Source organism: Xenopus tropicalis, chromosome 1 (genome assembly GCF_000004195.4).
Source record: "Xenopus tropicalis strain Nigerian chromosome 1, UCB_Xtro_10.0, whole genome shotgun sequence".
In the NCBI taxonomy this organism is placed as follows: Eukaryota; Metazoa; Chordata; class Amphibia; order Anura; family Pipidae; genus Xenopus; species Xenopus tropicalis.
This window is the reverse complement of record NC_030677.2, coordinates 129,701,401-129,722,119: the sequence shown is the minus strand read 5'-3', so window position 1 is coordinate 129,722,119 and position 20,719 is coordinate 129,701,401. Positions and strand designations below refer to the sequence as shown.

At 39.1% G+C, this 20,719-nt stretch overlaps 1 protein-coding gene across 2 annotated transcripts in view; it reads right to left on the bottom strand.

Moving 5' to 3' along the window:
- mamdc2 (MAM domain containing 2) overlaps window positions 1-10,371 on the bottom strand; it is a 61,009-nt gene extending 50,638 nt beyond the window's left edge. The window contains exons 1-2 of one of the 2 annotated variants that reach the window (XR_004222708.1): window positions 9,932-10,371; window positions 7,289-7,402 (exon numbers count right to left, since the gene is read on the bottom strand). Coding sequence is in view for 1 of the 2 variants with exons in the window: in NM_001079373.1 (NP_001072841.1) it covers window positions 7,289-7,402; window positions 9,932-9,971 (154 nt within the window). In the remaining variant the exon portion in view is untranslated. 2 annotated transcript variants of the gene reach the window in all.
- Window positions 10,372-20,719: the final 10,348 nt, after the last annotated feature.

Below are 20,719 nucleotides of genomic sequence, written 5' to 3'. Positions count from 1 at the left end.
AAATAGGCTGTTCACTGTTTTTTGTGTGTGGGGTTTACATGTCCTTTAAGAGCACTATAACATTCTAGTATTTAGCATTGCTAAAAAGGGCATCATCACATTTTCTTTAGTGATCAAATTTACTCACATTTTGATCTTAAACTGAAATCATAATTTGTCATTTTCAGCAAACAACCAGACTGACTTCCTTTCACTATAGGCAGGTGGGGGGGATAGCACAGGTTGGCTTCAGCCAGAATCCCAAGCCACCTTTAAGTACATACCTCCCAACTGTCCCAATATTCACAGGACAGTCCCTCTTTTAGGGCTCTGGCACACGGGGAAGATTAGTCGCCCGCGATTAACTCCCTGTTCGCGGGCGACTAATCTCCCCGAGTTGCCTTGCCCTGCCATCCCACCGGCGAACATGTAAGTCGCCGGCGGGATGGCAGACGCGGCGGCGCGATTTCGCGCAAATCGCCGAAAAAGACTCACGAGTCTTTTTCGGCGACTTCCGGAAATCGCCCCGCCGCGTCTGCCATCCCGCCGGCGACTTACATGTTCGCCGGTGGGATGGCAGGGCAAGGCAACTCGGGGAGATTAGTCGCCCGCGAACAGGGAGTTAATCGCGGGCGACTAATCTTCCCCGTGTGCCAGAGCCCTTAACATCTCAGTCGGCAGCCCCAGATTCTTACTGAAAAGTCCCTCATTTCCATTTAATCTCCTGCACTGAACTCTAAAAAAGATACAATCTTGATTTTACCTGCATTAGCAATACTGTAATAACACATAAAACAACCGCAAAACCCCCAGAAATGTGTTCAAACTTTAAATAACCTACCAAATGTAAAATGGGAATGGTATTTAGGGGGTGTGGTCACACAAATGGGCTTGGTCAAAAATTACACCATTTCCTCTTCTCCCTGTTTCCATTTTTCAAATGTTGGGAGGTATGGTACTAGTTGCAACTCAAAAGCAAATACTATAGTGGATCAGGATGTTTCATTACCACACAAAAGATGGTATTAGAACGATACCAAGACAGCAGTAGGTATAAGTGCATTTAATGCAGCACAGGAAACCTATTCCCAAGCAATGCTTGGGAAACAAACAAGACAAACAAGAATCACCTCAAGAAAGAGCATGTTTTTTAATAGATCAGTAAAGCCTTACAGGATATAGATTATACAGGACATATGACTAGAAGTTACTTGGCCCCACCATGAAATCTGTTTAAGGCCACAGACTCCAACACTGACCACTGACCATCTGTCAGGAGCCCACTGATCCACTTGATCCCCAAGGATTTGCAGGGTCTGATGCCCCTGAAATAACTCACTATTGCATATTACAGTATTTAGGAACGCTTTATGACAATTGTATTTCAATTTAATACACTTTGTAAAAGTCTTTGCCAAAGACAGCGCTCATGGTTGAAAAACATGAAATTCAAGAAGCTGCTACAGAGATAGAAGGCATAAAAGTGCATTCATCCATTAAAGGAATACTGTCACAGGAAAACATGTATTTTTCAAAATGTATCAATCAATAGTGCTCCTCCAGCAGAATTCTGCATTAAAGTCTGTTTTTTTAAATATTTGTTTATATTTAATTTTGAAACTTGACCTGGAGATAGCCATTGCCTTACTTTCCCAGGTTGCCACAGCCATGTGCTCTGGCCTATACTGCTTCCCAAAAATGTAGGGTGACTTAAGGCATTTCTCTTCAGCTAAAATACACTGTCCCATGTGCCATTAGCCTCAATGAAGCTTGTACAGTAAAGGAGATAGAAATAGATATATACAAAAAGTATGCACTTGTTAATTCTATAAACAGTAACTTCAGATCCTAGATACATTATAGAGTGAGGGGCAGAAGATCTGGCGCCCAAAATACATTAAATAAAGTGAGAGACACTGGGTAATGGCACCACAAAAAATAATAAATACAGTGAGAAGCAGTGAACACTTTAGCCCAAAATACATTAAATACAATGAGAGGCAATGATTTCAGAGACCCCAGAAGCCCTTACCCTTGCAAAAAAGCAGGTTTCCTAAAGGCTGGAGAAGATTTCAGCATTGCAGAGATCAAATGAATTTAGAAATTGTTTCCATTGCTAAATGGAAACCACCTAGTGGTAGACAAGAGAATAGCACCCAGGCAGGGGAAACCCTGTATTATGTGACTTTAAGTACATTAAGTAGGTATACCTTAGGCTTAATTCCTGTTCCATAGAAAATACTGGGTCTTGTGGCAAACTGTCTTTTGTATTTTTTCATGTGACCCCAAACATTTCTATTCACATTCCAAGGGTTTCTTTTCGACACTTAAAGCAGCTGTTTGGTATCCCTGGCAAGTCCCTGGAACTTTCAACTAGATAGGGGCGACAGGGATAAATGGGTATGGTTCTAACAGATCTAGTATGTTTATACTTTAACAGTTAACCATTTGTATTGGTAATAAACCCTTAACTGGGTTTTTTTTAACACTGATAAATAAAAGCTTGGTTAAACTGGTCATGCTAACCAAATTAACATCAATTATTTTGCAATCCCCTCAGTACCAAATTCTTGATGGCCAATTGCCTGTTTGGGAACAAGGAAAGTGTTTAAGAAAATTATGACCTAATGCTTTACTACTAATAATTTACTAATAAAATATTAGGCTTAATTTTGGCAATAGTTTAGTAAGCAAAAATGAATAAGCAATGTTTCTTCTAATTATTTTTACCCATGTGCGCACAATGTATCTTTCATGGTCACTTTTAAAAAGTTGTCTAAACAAACTCTTCCCTTCCCCCAGCTAAAGCCAGTTAGTCTTTAATATACTGTAAGCATCAGCTCATTATAAGGAGGGCTTTACAATGGACTACTGATTTTTTTTATTGTGCTTATAACAATAGGAAGTAGAATGCGATTTTACTTTCAGTTTCAGAATTTGCCATGTTTAGTGCAAGGGATAACAAAAAAACAAGCATTTTTTCAACTAAAACAGACAAACTTTTTATTTTATTTTATTTACTTCTTTTTTTTCTTTCCATATCTGTTGTTTCTATTTACTGGGACCTAAAGACCTTATTTTTGCTTTATTACAATGTTTGAAAAAGTCAATCAAACATTTCAGTTTAAAAACAGGCAAACTGCCAAACAGGCAAAAAGTATGTTCAGCTCAAGCCCTATTAATTGAACCAATGTTGAAAACAGGGGTATATTGCCCCTTTAATTAGTTAGTATAGGTTGATGTTCATTACTGTTTCATAATCCTGGCTCAAGTAGCTGACTTAAACTGTTTACTAAATAATTAGTTGGAAGTAAAAGGAACTTCAGTTCTGGTCACGTTTACACTGAAAGATGTTATCGTATTCCCTTAATATAAACAATGTTCGTCTGTGCATTCCCTTGAGTAAAAAGAGACTGACCAAAACCCCTATGGTAAGACTGCACAATGAATCGAGACCAGCTTGGTGTTTCTGATCACAGGTTTAATTTTTCAGCAAGATCTGCACACACTATTTAAAGCATCACACATTAAAGGAGAACTAAGACAAACTTCAGAAAACTTTTTTTTTTTAAAAAACAGTAAACTATCCTACTTAAGCATAATATAACCCTTTCAATGCCAGTACCTGTAATTTGAGAGTTGCCAGTAAATATATGGCATTGAATATGTGATGGAAAACTGATTTTAGTGGGTACCCTTAGTTTAAAATAAAAAATATATTGGGTTTTTTCAGCACTACTTACAAAAAGTACTCACAAAAGTTTTTGAATATGGAAAGATGGAAAATGTAACCGTGTATCTTGAACAATGTCAACTGTAACTGACTTAAATGGGGTAACAACATTCTAAGTGAGACCTGCAAGTGTATAGTGGTTCTTATAACTGCACCTGCTGCCCTCCAATCACTTAAAGAGATACTGACACCAGAAATGAAACCTTTCTTACATCTATCCTACCATTGTCTTTGCAAAAGCTTTCTAATTTTGCTATAACTGACAGGCTGAGGAGGGACAGTCAGGTTGGCAACAGTCAAGTTTAAGAACTTCAAGTAGCGATTACTTATAAAAGCAGCCCTATCAGCAAAAAATTAGATGTAGATTCATAATTAAAAAAGTAGGTTTTTTTGTGTCAGTATCACTTTAAGATCTGCCATTACAACAGAAGAACAGTAGTCCTTACATCCATTGTTTCCCTTAATTGTTAGTCTATCAATGGGAGTGGCAACCCTTCTAAAATTGCATTTTCTACATTCTAAAGGTGGCCATACACGAGCCAATTCTTTACTTTCAAACAACCAATTCCAGAATGATCCAATAATATTGTTAACTTATCGTATGGTTAATGGTATGGGAACAATTGTCGGGCCACCAATTGGCCTTTGGTCGTTCAGTGATAAAATCTGCCAGTTGATGTGAATGCCAGACATTGTGAACGCTACATATTACATAACCTTTAATAAAACATGTTTTTTGGATAGTGCAGCAAGTTGCAACCATTTCCAAAATGCTTGCAAAACTCCCCAGACCTACTGGTAGTGTAGGGTATGGCACACATAGTGGCATGGGGCAGGCAGGAGTATGGCACACACAGAGCATAGGGAGGTGATCTTTCTGTATTTTACGTCAACGAGAGATGACATCTTTTGAAATAGTGCTTGTCCCTGGATGGCCATATCGTATGGCAAACCGATCGTCAAAACGATTGTGTAACGATTAGCTGAAAAAGCCTTTTGGTTGCGAATGTACCTGAAGCCACTGTGTCAGCCCAGGTGCAAGGCACACACAGTGGAATTCGGCATGATATTGCTTGCGTATGCAGTTTTGTGCAAAATTCCACTCAGTGTGCCTGCACCCAGGCTGACGAAACGGCTCTGGGTGCAGGCACAACCAAAAGCTTTTTTTTGGCCTGTGTTTATCCATGGCATTGACTTAACATTCTAGTTAAGCCTGGGTTTAGTGGATACCAGAAGAACTGCTCCCTGTCTGAATGCATAAGGCTGATTGTAGTGCTGGACGGAAAAGGAATGGTGTGGGATGATGTAACATGTATATTTCTCTGTGGACAGGGTCACAGTTTAAAGAGCAGCCATGTATAATTTTCCCCTTCATGTGATGATCACAGTAAAAGAGAGATGATCAGTGCAGTAGCAATAACAGCTGCCTGCAAAGAAATGTTGAAAGCCACCGAGACAGAGTAGCATTCAGTATACACATTGCAACAACCAAACTTTGTGAGGTCTTTCAGTGACCAAGCAAAGAAGTCTCAGTACATTCTTCTCCCATAAATTATGGTTGATAGCATCTAACAAAAAGGAATTGCTAGCTGTAATCACTTTAAATAATATTTAGTAGAACTCAGAGCAGTGCAGATTGGAATGAATGATATAATTTTTCTAAAGTACTATAGCCGAAGTACCATTCCAAAATGTTCTTTCTATACTATTGTAAATATTTAGCAAGATAAAAAATATATATTATCAGAAATATATCAAACCTATAGGCTACACAATGAAGAGAATCATGTTATTGTAGGTACCAAAGTTTTGTACATTCCATTAGGAAAGTGATCCCCAACCAGTGGCTCGTGAGCAACATGTTGCTCCAACCCCTTGGATGTTGCTCCCAGTGGCCTCAAAGCAGGTGCTCATTATTGAATTTATGATAAGGAGACAAATTTAGGTTGCATAAAAACCAAATATAATGCCAAACAGAGTTTTCTGTAGGCTGCCAGTCCACATAGGGGCTATTAAGTAGCCAATTATAGCTCTTTTTGTCACCCCCAACACTTTTTCTATTTAAATGTGGCTCACACGTATAAAAGGTTGGGGATCCCTGCATCAGAAAAACAGTTTGTAGATCAATCACACTGATAACATGTGGCAAATGTCACAGGGTATAGATGAAAAACAGGGGCCCTGGATACTGCTTAAGTTCTTAAGCACTATGGGGAGAAAAACATAGCCCTTAAAAGATAACTGAAGCTTAACAAATAAGTAGGCTAGAATGCTACACCTTTTGTTTTGGGCTCCTGTACCAGCCCAAATGCCACCACGACCTTTTAGCGGTAAACATCTGTATCACACTGTCTGCCCTTAGACTTAAAGTCACAACACAGGGCTGATTAGTAATTAAATCAGATTCTTATTACAAGACAGCTCAGAAACCAGTGCAATGTAATAATCAGCCAAGTAGCATCAGCTGTAAAACTCATTTTCTGCTTGATGATTGTTACTTCTAACAAGGTCCAAGATGGTGTCTCCCCGTGCACAACTATAAAAGTGGCAATACACGGGCCGATTGTATCTGCCGATATTGAACAGATTCGGCAGCTTATAGGCCCGTGCAGGGGCAGGAACGAGGGGCATGCCGACCGATATCTGGCCTGAAATTGGCCAGATATCGATCGGCAGGTTAAAAGATTTAGTCGGATCAGGGACCGCATCAACGAACAGACTGCGCCCATTGCTCCCGTTATAATTCGATAACGGGACCTCACCAAGCAAACGGATCTTAATGTATATGGCCACCCTAAGAGGAATCATTGCTGTTATAGTCATTCTGAATCTTTAGACTGATGCAGTAAATTCAGTATATAAAATACTGTATGTCTGCCTGTATTTTTGTCAGGGCCTAGGGCAAATACTGCTTTCATCTGCAGTTGCATTTGCAAATAGCTTTCAAACAAATGAAAATGTGTAATTATTATATATTGGGAAGTTGCTTAAACTTAACTGCTTTAAACATAAAAAAAGATTTTGCTAAAATAATCTAAAACTACAACAGTAAATCTTACAGCCTATAGGGTGAACGCTGCTGTACAAGGTTACAGGCCACATTTAAAGAGAAGTTGCCTCTGGAATAAAGAACAAGTTAAATATTGACTGTTTGAAACCTAGCTTAGGAATTTATTGCCCTCCAAATTTTTTTGAAGCACAAAAACCTGTGCCAGCAACCCACTGCAGACTTTTGCTGGTTTAACTGAGTGATTATAAACAGAAAAATTGTTTAGCATTCTTGTTAAGAGGTCTTGTATACAAAGGGTTAGCATGTCAAATAGCACTGCTGATTCTGTTATCTAGTAAATATGGATAAGCTACAATACTTTGTTGTCACTCAGAAAAAAAACATATAAAGAAAATGGTCATTTGATCATACTAAATTCAGTATGTGGGCTAGTGAAAAGCACAACAGACTATCTATCACGTTGTGCAATTACAATCACACTGTGGATGGTGTGTGTGAAAAAGTGGAAAAAAAGGAAATATGTTAAGATTTGCTCTTATTCTTACTAAAGAAAATTTAGCTCTCACCTTCAGTGTTTACTGTCCACTGGAGAAACGGGAAGGCTGAGGTGTAAGCACATGTGCTGTCCTCAAAGGTGCAGGATCCAGGAGAAATCTCAGCTCCTTCAGCCAACTGTACAGCTGCCAACAAAAAGAAGGTTTAGTTCCTTACAGCCACTAACCTAAATGGAAATTTTGGGAATTCTGGGAAAATCAGTGAATGAGGCGAATTAAGGTGATGCCAAAAAGTCTATAAAAGTTTACTTACCGCCTCTGCATTTCACAGTGAAACTGTGCCAGTACAGAAATGCATAGTGATGGAGATTAAACTGTAGCTTTACAATGCAGCCACATAGTCCACATTCAATCTATTAAGTGTGCACTACAAACTCTTCTATAAACATATAAAGGCTCAGCAAAGGGTTGGTAATATGCACAAAAGGGTGATTTATTACATTAATGCATTACAGTACAGAATCACTTCCTGCTCTTCTGTAGAAGATATACATACATGTATATACACTTTATCCAATCATTGTCAGACAGACGCTGCACAAAAAATTTTCAGTGAGGAAAAAGTTGTGGTTGTGTCAAAAAAGTTGCAACAAAAAAAGCCATGGGCATGTCAAAAAAGTTGCAGTCGTTTCAAATATATTGCAGTTGCATCAAAAAATTCACAATCACATCACAAAAAAGTTGCACATGTCAATAAAATGATGTGGTAGCTGCAAGTACTATGTATATTTACTAAACATAGGATCCCTTTGGTTGCATTTCTGTTTCCATTTATTTCAACAGCTAAATACCTGCCAGTTTTTTTTATCTTCAAGAATGTGTGTCTCCTCTCAGTCTCACATTATAACTTATTCATTGATAGGCAACCATAGGCAAGTGAAGCATAGCAAATACTGAAAAACTCTGAAATTAGGCAATATTTAACCATTTAGATACAATGTTCAAAAGTATACAAAAACTCACACATCAGTTTCATGGGAGGGAAATGGCAAACCCATATGCATGGCAATGGCATACAGCAAAGTCACTAGAATAAGCAGTGATCATTTCCCATTATAGTCAAAGGAAACTGACTGCATATGGCCAGTTCTATGGATAGTTGCTCTAAAACACAGGTTTTGAGACTGATAAAGCTATCATAAAGCTTCACATCCCACTAGCCATGGAAAGTGTCAGGACCTACTAGGAGTTATCCTTCACCAACATCAGAAGCGCTGCTAGAAGCCCTGATATAGATTATAATCTGATCTGAAATGTGCTGTCTCCCTAAAAATGAAGGCAATGTTATCTGAGAGCACAGAGCATTGCTTCACTGTATATTTACCTATTTATATAGCTGGAGATGCCATGGTGCTTTGCTCAACTAAGGAACTATGCTGAAGAGGGGTGCTCTGTGCATACTACTAGGCATTTATACTGTCTATGGGAGAAAAAAAATGGCAGGTACATACAGTTGCTTCCACCAAAGCTTCCAAGAAAAACCACAGATGCTGCCACATCCAGCTCCTCCCATAGATAACCTTGGACTTGTTGCCCACAGTAATCCTGGACTTTGATAAGATAAAAGCAATATATCTCAGGCCCAAGCTGGAATGGGGAGTCTATGGCTTGATGTCCATGTTTGCTTTGCAGAACTGTGCTGTGTGCCAAACCTGTTCCCTTGCTATATGGAAAAAGTGACACTATCCTTAAAGTGATACATTAAATATACATAAATCCAATGCATTTACCCAACCCCTTCATTTATCTGATACAGAATTCCTTTTTTTTTATCACTTCCAAAACTGACTTGAAAGAAGGATTTGTACTTAATCTTATATCCATATAAAAACTAATAGGAAAGAAAGTACAGTGCATTTAATTATATCCAGTAAGAGTCTGTTGCTGCAGTGCAGGATTAACCTCTCCTTAGCAGAGGGAAGGATTTCTACATATATTGGTCTGATGCACAATTTCCAGAAATTCCAAACTCATGAACTAAGAAGGGAATCCTTTTTGGCCAGTCCTTCCTTTATCCTTAGAACAATAGGCATGCGTTGAATGCATTTTTATTGCCATTTACCTATGAATACCTTTCAAAAAAAAGTAAAAAGATGAAATAGTAATCATTTTGCAGAAGAAGAATAAAATAAATGGCTGCATGTATAGCAGTAACTGTAATTATATATGTAAGATGTTCTACATAATGGGGTTTTTCAGCATTCTGGCAGCAGATGTGTTAAAGGCATTTTCTTTTAGATACAATCTTATCTCTTTTTGCCTCAAGAAAACGTGACTGGAAGTGAAAATCTAGCGATAAACTATGCTAAAAAGGGCCATTGTGTGGTACAGTTTCACCGGCTGCTTCTCAGTGCGCTTCAGTTCTCTTTCTACTGTATTGCTGAGGTAAAACTTTTCTGGTTCCTGCATCCATATAAGCCGGCAGTCAGTTAGGACTAAGCTGAAAGTCGGTACTTTATCCCATTAGCTAAAGTTGTATTACCCATTCATTACCGACTGCACATCAATTTTGTAGTTACCTCACTTTACGTGAAAGCAGCTTTGCACCTGAAGTGCTTCACCTTGGCTGGAGAGGAGCCCACCTGGTGCCAACTTTTCCAACTCCACCCTTCTCCCCACCAAGCATTACCTCCACCCGAGCCGGGCAATACCTACCTCCCAGAGACAGCAGCAGTACCCAGTGAGAGAGCATCATGGCCGCGCTGTGAGGAGCTACCCCTTGGAGTACCGGGCAGGCAGCACTGAAAGCCTTCGGGCTGCGCTCCTGGATGGATAGGGGATGGAGCCCAGCTGTCCCCCTTCGTGGGGGCGGACTGGGTGGGGGGGAGGTGGAAGAGAGGGATGGCTGCAGGTCACAGACAGATCACAAGGGGAGGAGAAAAGAGTTCTCAGCTGCCTCTGTCTCCAGGCAAGTAACTGGGATACAGGAACCTGGCACCCTCATCGGCAAATATGTCACATAGTACGCTGCCCCCACTGAGGTGCCCACTGCTGGCCGCCAGCCTGTGCCCATGCCAGGGAACTGCCTTCTTGTCATTGCCACTGAGTTTACCTTTGTGAAATAAGCGTAATTTAAACATTTATGTGGTTAACTATCTCTCTTTTAGCTTGAGAAGATTTTTTGCAAAATTCTTTTTTTTTTTTTTTTTTTTAAAGGTAGTTTTGTTTTTGCTCAAAGCAAGATGTAATTCTAAACAACTATCCAATGCACATTGATTATTTTTTTTTATTTATTTTTCAGGGTGTTGGTAAGTGAAATTGTAATTGAAAGCAGTATTTTTTTTTTATTCTTTTCTGTTCTCTGGTGCTATCTGTTGAGCTAACACAGCAGAAGCCAGTTCTGTGCCAGGTTTCTGTTCCATTGTTTCAGGAGTTATAACCAGTAGTGCAGAGAATATAAAGAGGCAGGCAGATGCTGCTTTCTGTAGCACTTACAAATAACTGAAATCAGTTGAGTTGCTTAGAAATATCATTTTTTTATGCAACAAAGCAGTTTTTGACTAAATCTTCCCTTTAAGGTAATCTACTCTAGACCAACATCAACATTGTCAGGACATGGCTAACCTGTTGTTTTCTTCCCCTGAAGCTACCTTTTTTTGCAGAGCAAATTCCTCTACTGAAGGAGCATGTTATGTTTCCAGTCTGTTGCATTCTTGGCCCCTAATAAGTACACAACTTTTTATTGTAAACATTTACACAGAATTGTAATAAAATTGTTAGGGAAAAAACGTTGCACTTCGAAACATGTTTCTTCTCACTAATTAGCGCTTATGTAATAGTTTTGAAAAAAGACACAAGTAGTAACTCATTGGTCTCTTGAAATAAGATTGCAAGTATATTTTGTTGAGCCTGTACACAGTGTAGGTACAGGTAAAGGACCCATTATCCAGAATGCTCGGGACCTGGGGTTTTCCGGATAAGGGGTCTTTCTGTAATTTGGATCTTCATACCTTAAGTCTACTAAAAAATCAATAAAACATTAATTAAACCTAATAGGATTGCTTTGCATCCATCAAGGATTTATTCTATCTTAGTTGGGATCACATACAAGGTAGAGTTTTATTTTTACAGAGAAAAAGTCAAAAGTCAAAAATCAATTTTAAAAATCTGAATTATTTGTTTAAAATGGAGTTTATGGGAGACAAGATTTTCGTAATTTGGAGCTTTCTGGATAACGGGTTTCCTCCTTAATTATGAGTCTTTCCTTGTGCTAGACCTTTTTTTTCTTAATAGTATGAATACAAATAAATGAGAACTGCTGCTGCTTCTTTAGTGCTATTATAGCAAGAAGCTGTAATGAGGATGTTAACTATGGGACAGGATGTCTATAGAGGAGTGAATGTAGAGGTGACTGTTCTAGGCCCTGTAAATAGTGGGGTCCATCAGATCAGGAGTTGAGAGCAGAAAGAGAAAGTGAATTCTTAATAACATGTTACATTTTTTGGGCCAAAAAGCTAAAGTAAATACTATGGGATATGACTCGCTAGCACTGTTTCTTAAAGGAACAGTAACTCCAAAAAATGAAAGAGCTTTAACTCTTTTACTGCCAAGCACGTATGGCATACGTGCTGGCAGTAAAAGGGCTTAAACGCCAACGACGTGTCTCATACATCGTTGGCGTTTAAGCGCTGCTCTCTGCAGCGGCGGCATGTGCCGCCGCTGCAGAGGGCTTCTAACAATGACAGCCCCCCTGGGCAATGTGCCAGGGGGGCTGTCATCAGGGTCCTGCGAGCCGATCGCTCGCAGGACCCTCCAGGAAGCAGCAGACGCGATCGCATCGCGTCTGCTGCTTCCTGCTTCCTCTCTCTCCCCCAGCGCCGGCGCCACTGAAGGAGGAGGAGATCGGTCTTCAGGACAGGTAAGGAGTATTATTTTTTTTTTTGCATTTATACACTTACACACACTTTTACATACATTTATACACACTTACATACATTTACACACACTTACAGCACACATTTTAGCATTTTTTTTTTTTTTTCATTTTTCACACTTTTATACACTTATTTACACTCATATATACACTTACACACTATCACACAACTTTTACACATGTACACACATGTATACACAAACACTTTGGTTTTTTTTGTTTTGCTTTTTTTTTTTTTTTTTTTTCATTTTACCACTTTGTTTTTATTTTCTTTTACCTAAAAACTGTTTATTTTGACAGCGTAACTATTGGATCAGATATTCTGGCCACTAATTACACTGTCATGTAACTTATTTTGTTGTTTCACTGATTTGCACAATTTTTGTGGTTTTATCACATTTTATCCCTATATAAGTGTTCCTGATCTGTTTTTAGCGTAGCTTTGCCAGGTGTAACTTTGGTGTACAAAAATAACTTTACCTATTTTGAATTCATCAGAATGTGTACTTTCCAAAAATATATGGTTTTCTGGGGGTCACTGTATAGTTAGGGGGGTTACTGCACATAATACACTGACAGGGGGCTCTGTGTGCAAAAGCTGAGCTGGCAGGCGAGAAATCCTTATGCGCTATTTTCATTTTGGGTTCAGTACATACCGCAGACTTTGGTATATCTATGCATATTGGGCATCAAACTGTTCAGTAGGCCTCTGGTGTTCCTATTTGGGGTGACTTGCCTTTGTACGCAAGAAATTGTGTGAGATAAATGCGGCAAATTGCAACATTTTTAGGCGATTTTCTGAAATGTCATAAAAACCGATAACTTTAGGAAAGCTTTGCGGCTTGGTACTTTGGTGTAGAAAGGACTCTTTACCCTTGTTGGATTTGTCAGAATGTGTACTTTCCAAAAATATATGGTTTTGTGGGGGTCTCTGTATAGTTAGGGGAAGTTTTGGCACATAATACACTGACAGGGGGCTCTGTGTGCAAAAGCTGAGCTGGCAGGCGAGAAATCCTTATGCGCTATTTTCATTTAGGGTTCAGTACATACTGCAGACTTTGGTATATCTATGCATATTGGGCATCAAACTGTTCAGTAGGCCTCTGGTGTTCCTATTTGGGGTGACTTGCCTTTGTACGCAAGAAATTGTGTGAGATAAATGCGACAAATTGCAACATTTTTAGGCGATTTTCTGAAATGTCATAAAAACCAATAACTTTAGGAAAGCTCTGCAGATTGGTACTTTGGTGTAGAAAGGACTCTTTACCCTTGTTGGATTTGTCAGAATGTGTACTTTCCAAAAATATATGGTTTTGTGGGGGATCTGTATAGTTAGGGGAAGTTTTGGCACATAATACACTGACAGGGGGCTCTGTGTGCAAAAGCTGAGCTGGCAGGCGAGAAATCCTTATGCGCTATTTTCATTTAGGGTTCAGTACATACCGCAGACTTTGGTATATCTATGCATATTGGGCATCAATCTGTTCAGTAGGCCTCTGGTGTTCCTATTTGGGGTGACTTGCCTTTGTACGCAAGAAATTGTGTGAGATAAATGCGGCAAATTGCAACATTTTTAGGCGATTTTCTGAAATGTCATAAAAACCGATAACTTTAGGAAAGCTTTGCGGCTTGGTACTTTGGTGTAGAAAGGACTCTTTACCCTTGTTGGATTTGTCAGAATGTGTACTTTCCAAAAATATATGGTTTTGTGGGGGTCTCTGTATAGTTAGGGGAAGTTTTGGCACATAATACACTGACAGGGGGCTCTGTGTGCAAAAGCTGAGCTGGCAGGCGAGAAATCCTTATGCGCTATTTTCATTTAGGGTTCAGTACATACTGCAGACTTTGGTATATCTATGCATATTGGGCATCAAACTGTTCAGTAGGCCTCTGGTGTTCCTATTTGGGGTGACTTGCCTTTGTACGCAAGAAATTGTGTGAGATAAATGCGACAAATTGCAACATTTTTAGGCGATTTTCTGAAATGTCATAAAAACCAATAACTTTAGGAAAGCTCTGCAGATTGGTACTTTGGTGTAGAAAGGACTCTTTACCCTTGTTGGATTTGTCAGAATGTGTACTTTCCAAAAATATATGGTTTTGTGGGGGTCACTGTATGGTTAGGGGAAGTTTTGGCACATAATACACTGACAGGGGGCTCTGTGTGCAAAAGCTGAGCTGGCAGGCGAGAAATCCTTATGCGCTATTTTCATTTTGGGTTCAGTACATACCGCAGACTTTGGTATATCTATGCATATTGGGCATCAAACTGTTCAGTAGACCTCTGGTGTTCCTTTTTGGGGTGATTTGTCTTTATCTGATCTTTATCAAGAAATTGTGAGAGATAAATGCGGCAAATTGCAACATTTTTATGCGATTTTCGAAATGTCATATAAATCTGCAAACTTAGGAAAGCTTTACAGCTTGGTACTTTGTAGCAATAAGAAATATTTACCCATTATAGATTCGGGGGGATGTGTATTTTCCAAAAATATATGGCTTTCTGGGGTGAATGTACTTTTTTTGTAGCATTATCCCACATAAAGGATGTAAATGTGTTGATTTTGCAGGAGCTGAAATGATAGATCATATGGGGGTATGTTCCCATTGGGGCCCCTACATGCCACATACTTAGGTAAACCTATACATATTGGGCATCAAACTGTTCAGTGGACCCCTGGCGTTCAAATTTAGGGTGTTTTATCTTGGTACCTAACACTATGTGGGAGATAAGATGCTGCAAAGTGGAAGCTTTGAGGGGATTTTTGGAAATGTCATCAAAATTGCTAACTTTAGAAAAGCTGTGCGGCTTGGTACTTTGGAGTAGAAAGACATGGGTACCCATTTTAGATTCGGGGGAATGTGTACTTTCCAAAAATATATGACTTTCTGGGGTGAGCGTACTTTTTTGTAGCTTTATCCCACATATAATGATGTAAATGTGTTGATTTTGCATGAGCTGAAATGACAGAAATGACAGTATATATGGGGGTATGTTCACATTGGGGCCCCTACATGCCACATACTTAGGTAAACCTATACATATTGGGCATCAAACTGTTCAGTGGACCCCTGGCGTTCAAATTCAGGGTGTTTTATCTTGGTACCTAATGCTATGTGGGAGATAAGATGCTTCAAAATGGAAGCTTTGAGGGGATTTTTGGAAATGTCATCAAAATTGCTAACTTTAGAAAAGCTGTGCGGCTTGGTACTTTGGAGTAGAAAGACATGGGTACCCATTTTAGATTCGGGGGAATGTGTACTTTCCAAAAATATATGGCTTTCTGGGGTGAGCGTACTTTTTTGTAGCTTTATCTCACATATAATGATGTAAATGTGTTGATTTTGCAGGAGCTGAAATGACAGAAATGACAGTATATATGGGGGTATGTTCACATTCGGGCCCCTACATGCCACATACTTGGGTAAACCTATACATATTGGGCATCAAACTGTTCAGTGGACCCCTGGTGTTCAAATTCAGGGTGTTTTATCTTGGTACCTAATGCTATGTGGGAGATAAGATGCTGCAAAGTGGAAGCTTTGAGGGGATTTTTGGAAATGTCATCAAAATTGCTAACTTTAGAAAAGCTGTGCGGCTTGGTACTTTGGAGTAGAAAGACATGGGTACCCATTTTAGATTCGGGGGAATGTGTACTTTCCAAAAATATATGACTTTCTGGGGTGAGCGTACTTTTTTGTAGATTTATCCCACATATAATAATGTAAATGTGTTGATTTTGCAGGAGCTGAAATGACAGAAATGACAGTTCATATGGGGGTATGTTCACATTGGGGCCCCTACATGCCACATACTTAGGTAAACCTATACATATTGGGCATCAAACTGTTCAGTGGACCCCTGGCGTTCAAATTCAGGGTGTTTTATCTTGGTACCTAATGCTATGTGGGAGATAAGATGCTTCAAAGTGGAAGCTTTGAGGGGATTTTTGGAAATGTCATCAAAATTGCTAACTTTAGAAAAGCTGTGCGGCTTGGTACTTTGGAGTAGAAAGACATGGGTACCCATTTTAGATTCGGGGGAATGTGTACTTTCCAAAAATATATGACTTTCTGGGGTGAGCATACTTTTTACTAGCTTTATCCCACATATAATGATGTAAATGTGTTGATTTTGCAGAAGCTGAAATGACAGAAATGACAGTTCATATGGGGTATGTTCACATTGGGGCCCCTACATGCCACATACTTAGGTAAACCTATACATATTGGGCATCAAACTGTTCAGTGGACCCCTGGCGTTCAAATTCAGGGTGTTTTATCTTGGTACCTAATGCTATGTGGGAGATAAGATGCTTCAAAGTGGAAGCTTTGAGGGGATTTTTGGAAATGTCATCAAAATTGCTAACTTTAGAAAAGCTGTGCGGCTTGGTACTTTGGAGTAGAAAGACATGGGTACCCATTTTAGATTCGGGGGAATGTGTACTTTCCAAAAATATATGACTTTCTGGGGTGAGCGTACTTTTTACTAGCTTCATCCCACATATAATGATGTAAATGTGTTGATTTTGCAGAAGCTGAAATGACAGAAATGACAGTTCATATGGGGTATGTTCACATTGGGGCCCCTACATGCCACATACTTAGGTAAACCTATACATATTGGGCATCAAACTGTTCAGTGGACCCCTGGCGTTCAAATTTAGGGTGTTTTATCTTGGTACCTAACACTATGTGGGAGATAAGATGCTGCAAAGTGGAAGCTTTGAGGGGATTTTTGGAAATGTCATCAAAATTGCTAACTTTAGAAAAGCTGTGCGGCTTGGTACTTTGGAGTAGAAAGACATGGGTACCCATTTTAGATTCGGGGGAATGTGTACTTTCCAAAAATATATGACTTTCTGGGGTGAGCATACTTTTTACTAGCTTTATCCCACATATAATGATGTAAATGTGTTGATTTTGCAGAAGCTGAAATGACAGAAATGACAGTTCATATGGGGGTATGTTCACATTGGGGCCCCTAGATGCCACATACTTAGGTAAACCTATACATATTGGGCATCAAACTGTTCAGTGGACCCCTGGCGTTCAAATTCAGGGTGTTTTATCTTGGTACCTAATGCTATGTGGGAGATAAGATGCTTCAAAGTGGAAGCTTTGAGGGGATTTTTGGAAATGTCATCAAAATTGCTAACTTTAGAAAAGCTGTGTGGCTTGGTACTTTGGAGTAGAAAGACATGGGTACCCATTTTAGATTCGGGGGAATGTGTACTTTCCAAAAATATATGACTTTCTGGGGTGAGCATACTTTTTACTAGCTTTATCCCACATATAATGATGTAAATGTGTTGATTTTGCAGAAGCTGAAATGACAGAAATGACAGTTCATATGGGGTATGTTCACATTGGGGCCCCTACATGCCACATACTTAGGTAAACCTATACATATTGGGCATCAAACTGTTCAGTGGACCCCAGGCATTCATATTTAGGGTGTTTTATTTGGTTACTTTATGACCTGTAGGAGATAAGATACTATAGACTGGAAGCTTTGAAGCGATTTTTTAAAAAAATCACAAATTTTGATAAAAACCAATAACTTTAGGAAAGCATTGCGACTTGATAGTTTGGAGTAGACAGACAGTTGTGCCTATTCTGTATTCCCCAGAATCTGTTCTTTCCAAAAATGTACAATTTTCTGGGATAAACCTTCTGTTAGTGGAATTTTGGCCTTGAAATCCAAAGTATGCAGTTTTTTTGGAGCAGTGCTTTGGGAATTTGGTAGTGTACTGCTGGGAGTTTTTGACCTATACAAGTGAGAAATCTCCATAAAACTATATATATTTGGTATTGGCACGTTCAGGAGACATGGGACTTTCCAAATCAGTTGTATATTCGTGCATAAAATAATTTTTGTTTCTAGTATGTGTGATTATATTATGGAAAATTTGATTTTTTTTGCATTTTTAGACATTTAGAAGCCTATATCTTGTTACAGAATTGGAATTACACAAAAATTCTACCATATTTTGAAAGCTTAGGTTGTTCTGAAAAAAACGATATATTGTTTTCCTTGGTAAACTAAAAGTCCCCCCGAGGAAAGGCCCCTAAAGTGAAACAGTGCAAAATGTTCAAAAACTGTCTGGCAATACAAGTTCCGCTTTGACCAAAATGGCTGGCAGTAAAAGGGTTAAAGTAATAAAAATATAATGCACTGTTGCCCTGCACTGGTAAAACTGGTGTGTTTGCTACAGTAACACTACTATAATTTATATAATAAGCTGCCACGGGGGCAGCCATTCAAGCTGGAAAAAAGGAGAAAAGGCACAGGTTACATAGCAGATAACAGATAAGTTCTGTAGAATACAATAGTGTTTTATCTGTTATCTGCTATGTGCCTGTGCCTTTTCTCCTTTGAATGGCTGCCCCCAAGGCAACATAGCAGCTTATTTATATAAACTATAGTAGACTTTCTGAAGTAAACACACAACTTTTACCAGTGCAGGGCAGCAGCACATTACATTTTAGTTACTTTCATTTTTTGGTGTTACTGTTCCTTTAATTTGCTTCTCTTCACTTCTTCTTGAAGTAGAATTCCAGAACACAGTGGCAAGATGCTGGGGGTTTCTGTTTCAGCACCAGCTGAAAGGCAGTAGGTTGACTGTTATACAAACCTGTCGAGTCCCAGTCTCTGCACAAACTAAAGATGTCTGTGGAAAGGCAAAACCCTATTGCTGATTGTATTTAATTTTTTACCTGTGCTTTCCAGTCTAACTGGCATGGCTGCCTCTGTCATGTACAGATATCATGAGATCATGCATAATTAAATGAGAACTATCGTGAAAAACGAAAATTTAATATAAGCTTCATCACACTACAATACAATCTAAAACAGCATATGTATCTCTTTCTTTGTTCTCTCTTCATGCAGGAGCTGGGAGTATGGTTTTGAATGGTAGGTATAATGGAGGAGTGTTCCTTTTTTCAAGAAGATATATTAGAGCTCACTCTTTTAAAATCACCAGAAATCCTGTTTTTCTACATGCAGGATTTGTGCCAAAGTTAGTTATCTTGTTATATTTTGTTTGTGCAGAACATCTGCTAGAAAATGTAGCCCCCCTTAAAGATATATTGGATCTACCTTTCAATCAAAAACTGACACACGACTCCTGAGAAAATGGAGAGACAGATGCTGAGAGAAAAACTTGATTGTTTAAGAAATAGGTTAAAATTTGTAATTCATTATATTTAGAAAATCAAATCTCTAATTTCTGTATGATGAAGCTAATAATACATTTTCATTTTCACAATAGTTCCCCTTTAAATGCCAGCCTCTTGATCCTAAATTAAACGGAGGAGGATATTCCTTCCCTTTAAATGCCAGCCTCTTGATCCTAAATTAAACGGAGGAGGATATTCCTTAATGTTTTACATGGTTACTTCCATGCTAAATACTTCAGTTAGATAACTGTGTTTGTGACTTGGAGTAAGAAGTTCATGGCAATGCAGTATGGAAAGACCCTCGAAGGTCCAACTAGTGCTTCTCCATCTGTAGTTAAAATACAGGTTCCCAGTACTTTGAGATAGCCTTCAGCTGTTTCTAGGACCCTAAAAACGGTCTTCTTTTGGCAGGTGCTCTTTGCTTTAGAAACACTATTCTTATGTATCGTGTGGACAGCCCTGTACACTGATTACATGGGCACTTAAATTCTGCCTGTCCTGAAACTAAGGCTAGCTTCCTTAGATAGAGTGAAGTTGGGTAACCTTTTGTGTGACCCAGCTGTTCTTCATAATAGCAGAGAGAGAGAGGCACAAAACAGACCAAGCATAACAGCTCTGGGCAACTACCCAGTGAGTTGTCATTATACCCAGAAAGGAATCCCAAATTCTGTATGTAACTAAGTGCCCAATTGGAGTAAGACTCTTAATTATACAGTGTATGTAACTTACGCGGTCCGTATTCTTCATGTTCCTCTTGTTCAGGAAAACCCAAGGTTGCTTTATTCACACTAAAGTTTTTTGGGGATGCCAAATAAAGACTGTGACTTAAAGAACTGGCTATTTGGCAGTCCTCTGTGAACTGCAGGAGGTTCTGCTTGGGGTAAAATTGTGTGTCTGTGTTTCACAAACCTGCCTCCAAGTCATGAATTTAAAAATTAGCACCTACTTTGAGGTCACTGGGAGCAACATCAAGGGGGTGGTAAGCCACATCTTGCTCCTTATCCACTGGTTGGGAAAACTGCTCTAGTTGTTAACCCTTATGTTTTGGGTTCTACCCCTTGCTATCTTTGTTCTTCATAAGCTCCTATTGTATCTTTTTATTCTGTGTTTGTTCCTCCTGATGCTTCCTTTTTTACCCCCTTGCTGCCTCCCATGTTCATAAGCTTATGTCCTTTCCACTTTCTCTTTTTTTATGCATATATGCTATCTCCTACTATTTTCTTTCTTGGTGGAAATTTCAGGTAGGACTAGCTGCATCAGCAGAAGAGAAAAGGAGGGGTACAGCAATATAAAATATTACCACTGGTAAATCAAAGCTTTGTATGTGGAGGTGTTTTTCCAGTACTGGGCAATCAGGGGGCAGATCCACACCATGTGCCAGAGTC